The sequence below is a fragment of the Sitophilus oryzae genome, unplaced genomic scaffold (genome assembly GCF_002938485.1).
Source record: "Sitophilus oryzae breed Bouriz unplaced genomic scaffold, Soryzae_2.0 scaffold_802_pilon_pilon, whole genome shotgun sequence".
NCBI classification, from domain to species: Eukaryota; Metazoa; Arthropoda; class Insecta; order Coleoptera; family Curculionidae; genus Sitophilus; species Sitophilus oryzae.
Genome location: NW_022147420.1, coordinates 317,078 through 333,463, shown reverse-complemented (window position 1 = coordinate 333,463; position 16,386 = coordinate 317,078). Strand labels below are relative to the sequence as shown.

Here is a 16,386-nt window from a genome sequence, read left to right as displayed (position 1 = left end):
CAGTTATTTTACTTTGAAAATTTCCAAAAAAATAATTTTTTGCTCAAATTTTGAGAACCATGCACTGGATTTTTTCTGGATTTTCTTTCTTGTAAAACCTATGTTGCCATATTATCAAGAAATTATGTTTTTAACTATAAACTAAAAAAAAATCCAAAACATTTTTCAAAAAATTCCGAATTTTCAAAAGTTTTTTTTGCGAACAAAACCTCATATGCGTGTTTCTGGGTTTTTTTGGGACATTTCTGGGACACCTTGTATTAATAAATAAAAAAATATGTTTCTTCGTTATCGTCATTTCAGTTTTCGTGGATTTGGGCCGGTTGTCTGATTTTCCCGGGCCGGTTTCCACTTCCCCATCCACCCCTGTAGAGGGGATGAAAAAATAAAAAACGGTTTTTAAATTTTAGGATTTTTTAAATACATAATATAACATTTAAAAAGAACAAAAATGCTCTTGAAATTATTGGTATGACGGCTTTTATAAGTTTTAAGTAAAAAATGTGTAATAGGTCAGAAATAAAAAAAAAATCGATTTTTTTAAAGGATATACTGGGTGAGTCTTAAATATTTTTAGCGGTAGTATATTTCGACCCCAGAAACATGACTATGATTTTTTTTGCAAAAAAATTGAAAATTTGGATTTTTTTTAAATTTTATACTGATTTTTTTTAATCTAGTAAAAACCATAATTTCTTGATAATATGGCAAGATAGGTAGTAGATTACATTTAACAGAAACAAAACCGAGAAAAGATCCAGTGGTTCTCAAAATTTAAGCAAAAAAATATATATTTTTTAAATCTTAGTAAAATAACTCAGATTTATTTTGGAGATATTTGAAAAACTGTAAAGAGAAAGCTGTGGAGAAAATATGTTTGTTTTATCGAGATCTACCAGCCCTGAAAATATTTGCACTTCAAGACTCATCCTGTATAATATCCAGAAAATCGACAATTGCAAACTTTCATATGAAATAAGAGTAGCTCTGAAACTGTTACAAATATATTGTTTAAATAGTGCAATTATTGTGTGTAAGGCTCACCTACTAGCTCTATCCATAAAGTGATAAACAATCATTTAAATCAATGCATGAACAATTCGAGGTGTAACGGTGCGTTTATGTTAGAGCGGTGATAAACGATAAGAGCAGCGATAGTAGCGAAGCAAGGAATAATTTATTAATTTATATGTAGGTGTTTATATTGGAGCAATGCGTTGACGAGACACGCTTTGCAGTTCAGCAACGATAAGAGCAGCGCTAATTGTTTTGGCTTGTGGCTATTTTCTTTGCTTTTATATCAAGGGTGATCGACATGAATACGGATTATTTAATAAGTGAAATATTTATTAGATCTGCCTTGTGGGACAAAACAAATAAAACCATCATAACATATTGAAATTGTGAAATTCTCAAAACTTATATCTTCTGGTATTTATAGAGTGTGCACAAAATTTGCGTTTTTTATCTGCAGTTTTAACAATATAATATTTAACAGCATTTGAAGCTAAAAACAATTCCTCTTCGGAATCACCCATTTTAAACAAATATATTTTCAATCGATGGATTTGGTCTCAACGTCTACTTGCAAAGTAGAGATCGTCGTTACTATCACAGTTTCACTATAAACGGCACATTATAGAAGTGAATTTTGCACAGCTCTTGTCGTCGCTTTTATCACTGCTTTTATCGTTTATCGCAGCTTCAACATAAACGCATCCTAACGCGAACGAACTCGCGAGAAAAAGCTAGTATATTTTAAATGTAGACAGGTGACATATGCGTTATATTAACAAACTTACCGGTATTCCTGGTGCGCCTTCTTTTCCTGGTTTACCCGGTTCCCCTTTGACCCCAGGGAGCCCGGCTGGTGCTGTATAACCGAATACCCTAGTATCGTAACCTCCTGGTGGACCAGGTGGCCCAGGTCGTCCTGGTGCTCCTCTTTCGCCGGGCTAAGGCAAGTGTAAAATTTCTCATGAAAGAGGGGTTGAATCAACAATTAAAACTTGTGGTTTAGCCGATAAGAACTTCTTTTAATGCAATAAAATAATGTCTCTAAATTTCTAAATGATGCGACCATAGAACCGCCCCATCAAGACGGCGGCGGCGATGTCAAACATTCTAGTATAAAATCCTACAACCTCTTAAACAGTGTCTTTCGGATTCATTGTTTCTGATGGAGAACTATTAAAAATTCGTAGGAGGTAAGAGAGTACCTATTATAGAAACGAAGAAAACTAATGTAAAGATGCTACAGGTTGTTGAAAATAATTCTGTGATATTCGACTACATATTTATACCGGCTGCACAAATTTGAGGTACGGGCATTGGTATCTCGGTAACCGTAATAGATACGACATGGTTAAATTGGGGCAAAGTTGCGCTTTGGGATTTTCACCAAGATGCCATCAAGAAAGTTTTAAAAATTTCAAGGATTGCTGAGTTTTTTGGAAAAAAACGGATTTTTTTTGAAAATCAATTTTATTTTTTCCTGGCGTTACTTTTTAAAAAATTAAAAAACTAATTGCACATTCTCATAGCCACTTTATTAGGGTTATCTGATAGTATTTTTAGATTTTCAAATTAGCTGATAATTTGTGAGATACAGAGCCTAACTTAATTTTTTTAAATACGGACCTGCATTTTTTTATTTCAGGTTTTGAAATAACTCGGTCTCCTGAATACAATGATATATCACACTTAATATTTTTTTTTTGTTTCGGATATTTGAACATAATTTATATTTAAACTAATTTCAAGTCCGGCACTGTTTTTTTTTAAATATTTTATCTATTCATCATTACAATATTAATAAGCTTTCAAACTTAACAGTGACGTGGGGTTAAAACATTGAATATGGAAAATCAAATGCACTAACTAATAAGGGGGCATTACATGGCGTCATTTGTAAAAGTGAAATCAATACATTTATTACATTTCAGTTATGTTATTACATTTCAGTTCAAGTTATGTTCAAAGAGATAAATAAGATTGAACAAAACATGTGCATTAAAGAGGGTAACACTTTCGAACATGTAGAGCATTAGAAACTAGTTTGTATAAGTTGATTTATTTATAATAACTACGATTAATATTATGCATATTATTAGATCGTACACTGAGATTTCAAATTCACAATAAAAAAGTTAAAAATAATATCTCTAAATTGTTGACCTGGATATATTATTTGTTTGAATCTTTCAATTGGCTGGATTTTCCTTATTCAATGTTAATCAGCGCTGATCAATATTGTTGCGATGAATATAATCAGATTAAATTTAAAAAACCAGTGTCGGACTTGAAATTATTTAAAAAAATAATAAAATAGTTTTGTTATTGTTAAAGCACCCTAAACAAAAAAAAGTATCAAGTGTGGCATATCATTGTACTCAGGAGACGGAGTTCTTTCAAAACTTCAAATAAAAAATGCAGGTCCGTATTTAAAAAAAAATAAATTGAACTTTGTATCTCACAAATTATCAGCTAATTTAAAAATCTAAAAATACTCTCAGATAGCCCTAATAAAGTGGCTATGAAAATGTGCAATTAGTTTTTGATTTTCGCAAAGGTAACAACAGGAAAAAATAACATTAATTTTCAAAAAAATCCGTTGTTTCTAAAAAACTCAGCAATCCTTGGAATTTTTAAAACTTTTTTGATGGCATCTTGGTGAACATCCCAAGGAGCAACTTTGCTCCAATTTAACCATCTTCGCATCTATATATTACTGTTTCCGAGATACTAATGCTCGTATATGTATACTTACACAATAAAGTTATTCCATCGACCACTAATCTGAAATTTGACCTCTGAAGTTATTATTCAGGTATAACTAGATATACAGGGTGGTCCGAATTGTATTCCAGAAACTTCGGCAGCATATTCTGCAGATAAAAATAAGTGAAAAAATTCGTATAAATGTATGTCCTAAAATGCTTAGTTTCGGAGATACAGGGTGTAAAAATTTAAATTTATTTTGATTTTTTCCAAATAATTTATGAAGTAACGTCAATATTTGGATGAAAATTGGTGTCTGGGAGTTTTTTGACATGAGAAATTTGATTTTGATGTGTCAATATGACTCCTATACTTGTAGAGTGCGTCACCTACATATTTTTTAACTGGTTTGAAGAGTAATAATTGTTCGTCCGTACCTGCATAAAACTACTGAGTATAAATATACATTTACGACATTTTTTTACGTAAAAAAGATCTCTTGGCTAAGCTTCGCTACGAGTAATGGTGCTCGAGATATTTGGAATCGAAATTATCAATACTTATCATCATTGACATAAATTAAATACGTTGACTAAATAGTTATTAGACTGAATAAATCATAAATTTGAAATGTGTTTGTACCAAAAGTTCAACAGAAACTGTTTTATCATAAATTTTTCGCAGAAAAACTTATGATTAATTTAAAAAAAAATAAAAATTTTCCAAATTAATTATTTCAGTCAAATAACTCAACGTGTTTATTTTTTGTCAATAATGACATGTATTTACTATTTCCATTCTAAATATCTCGAGAACAGTTGTTGCACGTAGCGATTTTTACCAAGATACATTTTTTAAGTAAAAAGTCATAGAAATGTATATTTTTTCAAACAAAATCAGATTTTGACGTCACATATTGACGTCAAAATCAAATTTCTCGTGTCAAAAAACTCCCAGACACCAATTTTCATCCAAATATTGACGTTACTTCAGAAATTATATGGAAAAAATTGAAATAAAAATAAAATTTCTTTACCCTGTATCTCCGAAACTAAGCATTAAAAATATTTTTGTCTGCAGAATATTATGCTGCCGAAGTTTCCGGAATACAGTTCGGACCACCCTGTATATATTTTTATTTTCGACACCCCATTTGTAGATACACGTGACAGTAACTATTTTATTTTAGATTAATGTACTTGTGTCTAGCCCTACCAGGCAACTGTTAAGCCCGACCAATCACGTTAGAGTTTTTTACAAACACAAATGAATTAACACACTCGAAATAACCACGCTAACCAACCTGATTGGTCAAGCTTAATAGTTGACTGCTAGGACTAGACACTTCTGATTAATATTTGAGGAACACTTACAGTGCCGGGAGCTCCAGTTTGTCCTCTAGGTCCAGGCAAAGTTCTACCATAGATTCTTTGTTCGCTAGGTACACTGATGACTTCACCGGGAGGCCCGGGAATACCCGGTGGGCCTGCCGGCCCTGGTTTACCACTCTCGCCCTTTATTCCCATGAGGCCTGGCAATCCTGGTACTCCGGGAGTGCCCTGGTGAAAATATAGTGTCAAAGAATTATGTTCATAAACGAAGGAAAAAGAAGGGGCGGCGAAGATAAATGTGGCCCCCGGTCTGTTTAGATAATGAAATACTTTTGCAGATTTTGTAAAAATTGAATGACGTATGAATGTATAATGGTTGACAAAATTCAAGTATTTATACAGGGTGTCCCAGGCTGAGCCTGCGTTAGGAGTTTCTAGAGAACTACAATATCTAGATACGTGATTTTGTGTATATCATTGTTTCACAATGAGATCAATCGATTAAAAATATTTTCAATATGGCGGCACTTTCGGAAGTACCGGAAGTTGACAGCAACTTTCTTATTTTAAATGGGTGACCCCATTTTTTATTACATACTTAAATTTTCTGTAAAATTTTATGAATTTTGATATTAAACACTCTATACCTAACGTTAACCGTTTTTGAGAAAAAAAAATATTTATAATTTTTGGAGGAAAAAACTGCCTGTCAAAAATATGTATATAGCCTAAACGTCAAATTTAGTGATTGCCACAGCCACTGTACCATAAAGAGAAGACATGTGGCTATCTATGTCAAAAATTAAATTGTCCGAATGTCATATAATAATGGCCGCAGCTGTCATGGAATTGAGAGATTAAAAAATTATCATAAATCATTTTTTTTTTCAAATGGAATCCACTTTTTTTATTTCATTCGTGAAAAGGCTTTCGTTACTTTCGTTTTTAAAATTTGTTACTTTTTGACTATACATGTTCCTGTACCTAAAATAAATCGTTTTTAAGTCATTTAAGATTTAGCTTTAAAGCCTATATTTTTCGTGATTTTAACCAGTAGCCTATGACAGCATATTATCGATCACCATTTCCAAGCTAACTTTGCGCTGTTTTTTTTTCGATCGTACGGTATACATATTATTAAAATATTAACTATTAGATGTAACTAAAGAACGAAAATACGAGATATATTTATATAAATACACTTTTTAAACAAGCAGCAGTAGTTATAATATACGAAATTCAAATAATTCATTTTCTGACAGATGGAAATAAATTGTCTGACTGTTTGACACTTAATGTCAAAGGAAGCTAGATAAAATCAAGAAAAATGTTTTTTTTAACTAAATCTTAAATAACTTAAAAACGATTTATTTTAGGTATAGGAATATGTTTAGTTAAAACGTAACGAATTGGAAAACCTTTTCATTAGTGAAATAAAAAAAGTGGGTTTCCATTTGAAAAAAAAATATTTATGATCATTTTTTAATCGCTCAATAACATGACAGCTACCGCCATTAATATATGACATTTGAATAATTTAGTTTCTGAAATAGATAGCCACATGTCTTTTCTTTATGTCACAAGGCTGTGATAATCACTAAATTTGACTTTTAGGCTGTACACATTTTTTTGACAGGTAGTTTTTTTCGTCCAAAAATTTTAAATATTTTTTTCTTAAAAATGCTTCCAAGGAAATACCGCGACAAAATATCGCGATTTTGTAAGTCCTCCAAGATCCGAGGGGCCCTTCGCTGTCTCAGGCCCGTGGCCCCCGTTATACTAAAGACTTCACTGCTCATCATCAGTAATGAAGCTAGAATACAAGTTATGCTGTGCATTGGTTGTAATTTAAAATGTTTATTTAGTAAAAATAAATAATGAAACCATTGAAAAATAACTTAAAAGCTAAATAAAAAAATAAATTCTCTTAAAATAAATAAATTCAGTCTCAAAATATATAAAAAATAATAATTATTCGATATTTTAAACAAAGAAAATCACCCCTTGCTTTAATTTCCTAAATAGAAAATGCCATTGACAATTACTGGGGCCTGATAATTGATAATTAAGTAAATATCTGCTTCCCTTTATACTGTTTATAGTTGGCGTATACGTATGGTTTGTATACTCCACCTATAAACTGCTTTATAACTACTGAACACATATTGGCCTTGTTTGCCAGTTGAATAAAAAATTACTTATTAAGATTCGGAGGCCCCCTAAAAGACGGGGCCCGGGCCAGACCGACCCTCCCGCCCCCCCCCTAGTCCGCCACTGATGGACACCAATTGAATGGTCATGGGAAAAAACTTGATAAGCGCCAATTTTTTAATTTTAGGATTTTACAATATTATATCTAGTAGGTCTAACTGGTCCATAGGTAGGTCTAACAGTTTATACATTATTAGTAAAATGTATAAACTCTGCAAAGCCAATAACTTGTTAAATGATATTATATAAGGTGTCCAAGGCTGAGCGTGCATTATAAGTTTCTAGAGAACCACAATATCTAGATCGGAGATTTGCACATCATTGTTTTGCAATGAGATCTATCGATTAAAGATATTTCCAATATGGCAGCACTTCCGGAAATACCGGAAGTTGACAGCGACTTTTTTATTACATACTTAAATTCTTTTTAAAATTCTATGAATATTGATGTTAAACACTCTATACCCAACATTAACCGTTTCTGAGATAAAAAATATTCAAAATTTTTGGACGAAAAAAACTACCTGTCAAAAAAATTTAGCTGACATGGGATTGAGCGATTAAAAAATTATCATAAATAATTTTTTTCAAATAGAAACCCACTTTTTTTATTTCACTAGTGAAAAGATTTTCCAATTCGTTACTTTTTGAGTATACATGTTCCTATACCCCAAATAAATTGTTTTGAAGTTATTTTAGTTTAATTTAACGTATTTTTTTCTTGATTTTATCTAGCTTCTTTTGACATTAAGTGTCAAACAGTCAGACAATTTATTTCCATCTGTCAGAAAACGTATTATTTGAGTTTCCTATATTATAAATACTGCCTGCTTAGAGTTTAATAATGATAGTTGATATTATTAATAATATACCATATGATCGAAAAAAAACAGCGCAAAGTTGACTTGGAAATGATCGATAACATACTGCTTGTGACACTTGAATAAAGTGTCACAATATAACATGGCTAGATTTATGGTTTTACATCACTTGACGCCAGTCAGCTGACCAGTAGCCTATGACTTTAAAGGACGTGATTGTTGGACGGCCCGTCCAACAATCAATCCTGTGAGAAAGAGATATGCGAGATCAGCACCGTTAGCGTTGAATAGACGAAGATAAAAGATGCTGGGATTGAATGGTGGACGGGCCGGGGCATATATTCGGAGACAAACACAATCTACTGCTAGTGCCAGTGGTGTGTAAAAATAATAATTATTATTTTATTTTTTGCCATTTATTTTACAAATTTTAGTTTATATGTGTATAGTTTTTTTATGTTGTAGTGTTGTGGTTAATACTTGTTATAATTATAATATAATATAATAAATAATTATAATTATATAATAGAATAGTAAATATCTCTAGTTGCTAATGCAATTTTAGGACATGATTTATGAGACATTTTGGAGTGAAACTTCGTTACGCGCGCTGGGAGTAAAAATTCAAGGCCGTGACATACGAGCCAGTGAGACGGCCCTGACACACAAGTTCGTTGTAACGAAACGTGTTAACGGCTTAGAAATACGTAGTGACGCGACGTGTATTTGTGAGCAGTCCACGTGTTTATCGAAAATATTGATATTTTAATACAAATTTTGTAAAAGTGAATCAAATTATTACGCGTAAAAAAACATTTGTTACTCGTAAAAAACTATTTTTACGCGTATAAAACTATTTGTTACTGGTAGAAAACTATTTTTTTACGCGTATAAAACTATTTGTTACTGGTAGAAAACTATATTTAGGCGTATACAACTATTTGTTACGTTTAAAAATATATTTGTTACACGTAAAAAACTCTTTTTTTACGCGTCAAAAACTTATTGTTTCTGGCAGAAAACCTTTCTTATGCAAAAAAAAATATTTTTTACGTGTAAAAAACTATTTGTTACACGTAAAAAACTAATTTTTACGCGTCAAAAACTTATTGTTTCTGGTAAAAAAACTTTTTTACCCCAAAAAAAAATATTTTTTACGTGTAAAAAACTATTTGTTACGTAAAAATTATTTTTTTACGCGTCAAAAACTTATTATTTCTGGTAAAAACTATTTTTACGTATAAAAAACAATTTGTTACACGTAAAAACTATTTTTACGCGTCAAAAACTTATTGTTTCTGTTAAAAAAACCTTTTTACGCAGAAAAAAACACTTTACGCATAAAAAAATATTTTTACGCGTAAGAAAATATCCTTTAATTTATTACTTTTTCAACATTTCAAACTACACTTTTTCAAACAGTTCCTTCAAATTTTTGAATTTAATAGAATCTTCCTAAACAGTAGATGTTCTTTATAACAATATTTTTAGATAATACCCTAAAATGAAAAAAAAATGCATACTATTTAATTTATTTTTATTGTATTATTAAATATAACGTCCGCCTATGACGGGGTCTCATAAAAAACGCTAAAGACGCTACAGAAAACAAACTGATTTGTTTTCATTTGCGTTTTTTGCGAGAAACGCCGAACGCTACACGCTTTTGGTGTGGCCACTCCTATATACTCCCGTTATTTTGTTTTAGTCGCTAAAGACGCTTCACGCTAAAAACGCAAAAAACGCTTTCTGTGTGGCCGTGGGCTAGAGTGTTTAATATCAAAATTCATAAAATTTTACAGATAATTTAAGTATGTAATAATTGAATGAACATCGCGTAAATTAAGTAAAAAAATACCTATAAGGTCATGAATCTTTTGAGATTACTCTCGCCTTTTGTTTAAACACGACGAAAAGCCTTATAGGTACAAGGAAACTCAAAACATAAACTTAGCCCTCGACTTAAGCTTGATTTTCATGCATCCGTTATCCGATGATACGATCATACGATATTAATTTTATTGGTTGAATTTAAAGACTTCGATTGGTTAGAAACGGTTAACCAATCGAAGTCTTTAATCAACCAATAAATCGCTATCATCATCGTCGGACAACGGATGCATGAAAATCAAGCTTTAGCCTCAGAAAATTAAGTGTATAGATGTGTAAATATTTGTGTTACTTACTTTGGGTCCTGATATACCTGGTGTGCCAGGAAAACCATCCTTGCCATCGTCTCCCCTCTCACCCTTGTATCCAGGCAGCCCAGGAATTCCTGGGGGACCTGGATATCCTTGTTCGCCAATTAACCCTGCAGCACCACGTGCGCCTGCATCGCCTTTAATTCCAATCAGCCCCTTTGAGAAATACAATTTGTAGTTAAAATATAAATAAACACCAGTCATCTGGTTATTCTAAATGTATGGTCTGTTGATATATTAATGGTCCAACTGTAGTTGTAATACAGAGTGGCCAATTGACAAATATCTGGAAAAAAGTTTTATACAGATGTTGCATGGTTTATAATGGTGCCTATACCCATATATATAATACCCTAAAAATATTTTGTTGTATACAGGCTGTCCCAAAATGGTATGATACAGTTTTAAGTTTTTTTAAATTGCACATCCTTTTTTCTGTACATAATTGGATTCAGCATAAAATCCTGCATATTATAGTACACTATTTTTATTTGAAGCATTATGCGATGTTGTCATTCTATTTCTTATTTACTAAAACTTTGGTTAAAAATACTATACCCGAAAATTGGTTAAAAACTGGAGTGAATATAATTTTATTGACACTTAGCTATATTTTCCTAAACATCAAGAGTAACAGAATAAATCAGCGAAGAAAAATTTACCTTATCCCATACAGGGTATTTTTTATTGTGTCGTCAAAATAGCAATTCTTTAAAAAAATGCTATATCCCTATTTTTTTAAATGCAACACCTTGTATATTATTTTTCGTTTAGATGCATAATTAAAAAATGATTTTTTTTTGTATATTTAAAGTGTTCCTAAATTTTTAGCGGTTTGCAGATATTTGCTATATTTTATTACATATGGAGTTTTTAAAGGTAAAATACCAGACAAAGATCATTATAGGTAGCTTTGATAAAAATTAACTGTTGAAAGAGCCATATGTAATATATATAATACGATGGATATCTGCAAAACCGTTAAAAATTTAGGAACACTTTAAATACAAAAAATGTTAATTTTTTAATTTTGCATCTAAAAGAAAAATAACATACACAGTGTGTTGCATTACGGATTACGGTACGCACTACGGTCACACTACGGTTGTATATGTATAAAAAATTACACTGTAAAAGATGATGTAAATTTTTTTTCGCTGGTGTATTCTGCTATCCTTGGATTTTGGATATAAGTATTAAGTTGAATGATTTTAATAATTTTGTTATTACTGTTGAAATGTATTATTTTCTTAGTCCTTGGTACTTGTTTACAATTTACTTGTACTGATAAAAGGTCATAAATAAATGATTTAAAGAAAAAAAAACAAAGTTGGATTCACTCCAGTTTTTATAAGCACTTTTCTGATGTAAGATTTTAAACAAAATTTTAGTAAATATGAAATAGCATATGCAAAATTTTATGCTGAATCCAGAATCTGTATAGAAAAATAGACGGTGCAATTTAAAAAAAATTAAAACTTTATGATACCTCTTTTTGGGGTACCCTGTATACAACAAAATATATTTTTAGGATGTGCCCTTTTTTAGCCACGCAACATCTGTATTTAACTTTTTTCGTATCTTCGACAACGACGATAGTTGGATCTCTAGTATGATTGGACTTCCTCGCACTAATCGAGCCACCCTGTATCTACTATTCCAAACGTCTATTTGGACGGTATACACTTTTGCATGAAAAATCCGGCCGCATAGAACAGATACCTTAATACACTATTAGTGTTATTTCTACATGTTTGTATTCTTTATTAATATACGTTATTATTATTATTATCCAGTCCATGAATTTAGAATGACCAGGATAGAGGTATAACTTACTTGCTGCCCAGGTCGACCAGCTATACCCTGTGGACCTGGTGGACCTTGAGGCCCTGTAAGACCATCGATTCCTGGTAATCCCCTAAATCCCATTTCACCCTTTTCACCCTGTAGCCCAGGTATTCCGTCTGTTCCGGGTGGACCAGGCGGGCCTGCTTCACCGTTTTCTCCTGGTAAACCTAAAAGAATACTTCTTATATGACGGTACCTAGATATTTTATGGATTTTCTACCTGGTAGGCCTGAAAAACCACGGCTTCCAGAGTCCCCTTTTAAACCTTGAGGTCCGGGTAGGCCTGGAACACCTTGAGGACCCTAAATGCGAAATCAGAAATTCATTACATTACATTGCCTAAGTTCATTACATGTAAGTACAAGAATGTTTGTTATACGTGTTCAGTGGCGCATCCAGAGATTGAGTCTGGGAGGGGTAGTGGCAATACTTAAATAAACTAATAGATTTAAATTAAAATTTCGCTCAAAATTATTGTGTGACTATGGAAAAAAATAAACGTAGATTGTTCTGGATTTCTATTTTGATTGATATTATTAATTTATTTTGTGACAATTTTATTTTATACCAGATTTTCTTATTTATAAATTTCGTCCTGGGAGGAGTAATTACCCCCATTACCCCTCCCGTATATGCGCCCCTGTACGTGTTAGGGATATGCCAATGAATAGAGCCATATATTTCTGAAGTGTGTTACGTGTAGAATCATTATCCCGTTATAAAGTATCTTTACTGAAGCAGATTTTTGTGATCGTCGGAATCGCGCAGCATATTTGGCACTACGGTTTGCTACATCTTCTGGAAAGATGTAGGAAACTATATTAATAAAAATGGAGGTACAGTATGTTTGAAGAACCAGGGAAGAATTCGACAGATGACAGCAGAAATATGACAGAAAATATAATTTGTTTGTGAATTAAAATGACAGACACAATTGGCAGGAATCCTGTCTTTGGACAGACTAGTGGCTAACCCCTATAACTTTTTTATTTTTTCAGATAAAAAAAAACGATATTTTGCATGTTAGTATACGACATAAATTGGGACTGATTGACGTATTCAATTATTGTTTTTAGTCACTTCCTGTTATACCGGAAATGACCACAACTTTTGATTTTTAAATGGCACCTTTGGTATTTTTTTACTTTATTCGATAGAAAATGACACTCTGGATAGAACTACATATCATATGTCAACTTTTGGCATTTTCTCATATGGTTTATTTGAAATTGTAACAACAATAATTTGACTCGAAATACCAAGTGTGTTGTACCAAATTATTTGTGAAAAAATGATTTTTCAAAATATGCTAATGAGCCACCCTCGTTCCATTTGAAAAAAATGAGAGATATGCTTAAAAATACGATTTGTACAAGACACGAAAAACATTAGACGATCAAATCTATTTTTCCAAGGCTCCTTGAATAAAAATAATTAGTGTTTTTAACACAACCATGGCACTCTAGATTAAAATTTAAAATACGATTTTTTTAAAGCGAAAACGTCAAAAGTTGACATATGATATGTTATTCTATTCAGAGTGTCATTTTCTATCGAATAAAGTAAAAAAACATCATAGGTCCCATTTAAAAATCAATAGTGAGGAAGTGACCAGAAACAACTGAATACGTCAATCAATCCTATTTTATGTCATATACTAACATACCAAATCTTGTTTTTTATGTGAAAAAATAAAAAAGTTATAGGGGTGAGCCACTTTTGCGACGCACTAATAAGTATTCTCAGTCAATGATATACATCGTGTATTTTTTTTTAAATTTATCTATCTCCAGAATTTTACTCAACATATCAACTCTTGTCTTACATAGAAGATTCAATACATTTGCACATGCCTTCGTCATTGAAAAGAGATAATAGAAATGCAGAATGTTAGTGCGTAAATTTAAGTCTCTTTTCAGGTACTTCGTTCAGTTACATTATTGCTGTCAGGATGATGATGATCATTATTGATGATTGAATATTATTGTTACATAAATTTCTCTAGTAAAATAGTTTTATTATCATTTTATTTATATTTGTTAAATGTTTTAGGTTGTTTTTTTTTCATTGTTCAAGCTAATTTTTACTTTCAATTACTAATACAGTACATCTTCTGTAAACCTTCTAGATGCTAATAAATTCACTTACAAAAAAGTAAGGAACTACAGTTTTTGTTTGGATTCGATATAATAAAATGAAAAAAAAAATAATATATTTCGTAAGACACCCTGTACAAGCATAAAATGAAACAAAATATCATTATTCCACCTATTTATTTATTTTCTTACCAAACAAATTATTTCTGTTTTAGAAAATAATTTAAATTTTAAAGGCATTATTTATTACCGCCTAAATTGGCGAAAATGACCTATGTGCGGCGGCGGAAGAACAGAAAAAAAGACGAGCGTATCGACAGATTCGCGATTGGGGACGGGTGTAATTATCGATGTCGATACGAGATTTAATTGGAACGTCAAGTTGCAAAACCCGCCTTATCCATTTAAAAACAAAATTACTTAATGATTTCCATTAATAGTGGACCCTAAAATCTATATAAACATAGTCCCAAACTGCAGCAAAAGTCCCCTATGTATTGCAGAAACTTAATAGGAAAATAAGTAAAAAACTTCGTATAAATGTATGTCCTAAAATGTCTAGTTTCGGAGAAACAGGGTGTAGAAATTTCATTTTTATTCCGATTTTTTTCAAATAATTTTTGAAGTAACGTCAATATTTGGATGAAAATTGGTTTCTCGGAGTTTTTTGACATGGGAAATTTGATTTCGTAGGAGTCTTCTTTCTGAGTCATATTGACATCAACAATATGACTCCTACTTGGAGAGGGCGCCACCTACATATTGTTTAACTGATTTGGTAGTAAAAAAATAAAGGTAACTAGTAAAAAAATAAAGGCGAGTTTCATTAGAAAAGTATATGACTAAAATGTATAGTTTTTGAAATACATTGACCGGCACGAAAAATGGTCACCTTAAAATTTTGATGTAATTTAAAGTTTAATATATTTTGTTCTAGTGGGCCGATTTTGATGATTTTTTAAGCAGTATGTAGCCAAATTATTTGACTTTTTAGTATCTCTTTCTAAATTAATAATGAAACTCCTTATCTGTTAAGTATACGAGGGAAAACAATATGTTTATATTTTGGTGAAAGTTTGAAACACCCTATGGAATATGTTTAAAACAGCAAGAAATTTAGAAACCATTTTATCATCTAGATATATCCTTTCTCGATAGTTTGCTTTTTGGTTCATCTCATTATCTTTATTTTTATTGGAGATATTCGCTTTTGACAACATTTTTTCGTAATTTTTATAATAAGACCATGTCTTTGTTTTTGGTCCTAGGCAATAGATCTAGTAAGTTCTGGTCCCGAAGCAGGCATTCTTGACATAAGATTTTCTTCATTTATCTTCGTCTTATAGTCCGTTAGTTAATATGTACCTTCCTTAGATGCAATTCATTATAAATTTGAAAAGCTGACGAACGGCGCGGCCGCGGCGGTTTCTTAGCGATATACTTACAATAAGTCGATCGTCTCGATTAGAAGTTCTCATACGGATCGGAGTGTGCGGAGCAGGATTCGTCATTCCTGCCGTACAGACATACTAGGATATGTGATCCTAGTATCCTTACACTCTCTCATTCATAGTCTTTATGCTAGAAAAGAATTTATACTATCTGTTACAAGATCTTTGAAAATATAAAATCAAAAATATAATATAACTAACACTTGATGATAAAAAAATTTACATGTAAATATTCCAAATCACTCTCATTAAAAATTGTCATTTAAACTCTGTCATGAATATATCTTCAAAATTCGTTACCTCGATTTCACACACTTTTGGTCGGTCTACACACTTTGTAGCACTCACTATTCACTGTTCGGAAGCTTATAGTCTAGGAAAAACTATACCTAGCTTAATACTACTAATAAATGCTGATTTCGGAAAAAGTAGTTACCTAGCACTAAACTTCCGCGTTTACTGAATAATTTAATTTTTCTGGCTTGGAAAATTTAGAATTTCTTGGAGCAGAAACGTAAAACTTGTGTATGACACGTAAAATAACTTACAGTGTGAAACGTAAAATAACTGGCGTATTTTCGTTGTTTCTTGGTGCAGAAACTTTATGATTTTCTTCACTACCGCGTGAAAACTTTGAAAATCGTAACAGGGTACGATCGCGGGTGTTGACGGTACTACCCTTGTCGGTGAGAGACTGCCTTAGACTC

The 16,386-nt window shown here is 31.7% G+C and overlaps 1 protein-coding gene across 1 annotated transcript in view; it reads right to left on the bottom strand.

Moving 5' to 3' along the window:
- The window catches only part of LOC115888604 (collagen alpha-2(IX) chain-like), a 61,565-nt gene that overhangs the window by 7,577 nt on the left and 37,602 nt on the right, over positions 1 to 16,386 (bottom strand). Inside the window, exons 14-18 of the mRNA XM_030908364.1 lie at positions 12,353 to 12,434; positions 12,121 to 12,299; positions 10,270 to 10,440; positions 5,094 to 5,279; positions 1,803 to 1,955 (exon numbers count right to left, since the gene is read on the bottom strand). Of these exons, the coding sequence (XP_030764224.1) occupies positions 1,803 to 1,955; positions 5,094 to 5,279; positions 10,270 to 10,440; positions 12,121 to 12,299; positions 12,353 to 12,434 (771 nt within the window). The remainder of the gene's footprint in view (positions 1 to 1,802; positions 1,956 to 5,093; positions 5,280 to 10,269; positions 10,441 to 12,120; positions 12,300 to 12,352; positions 12,435 to 16,386) is intronic.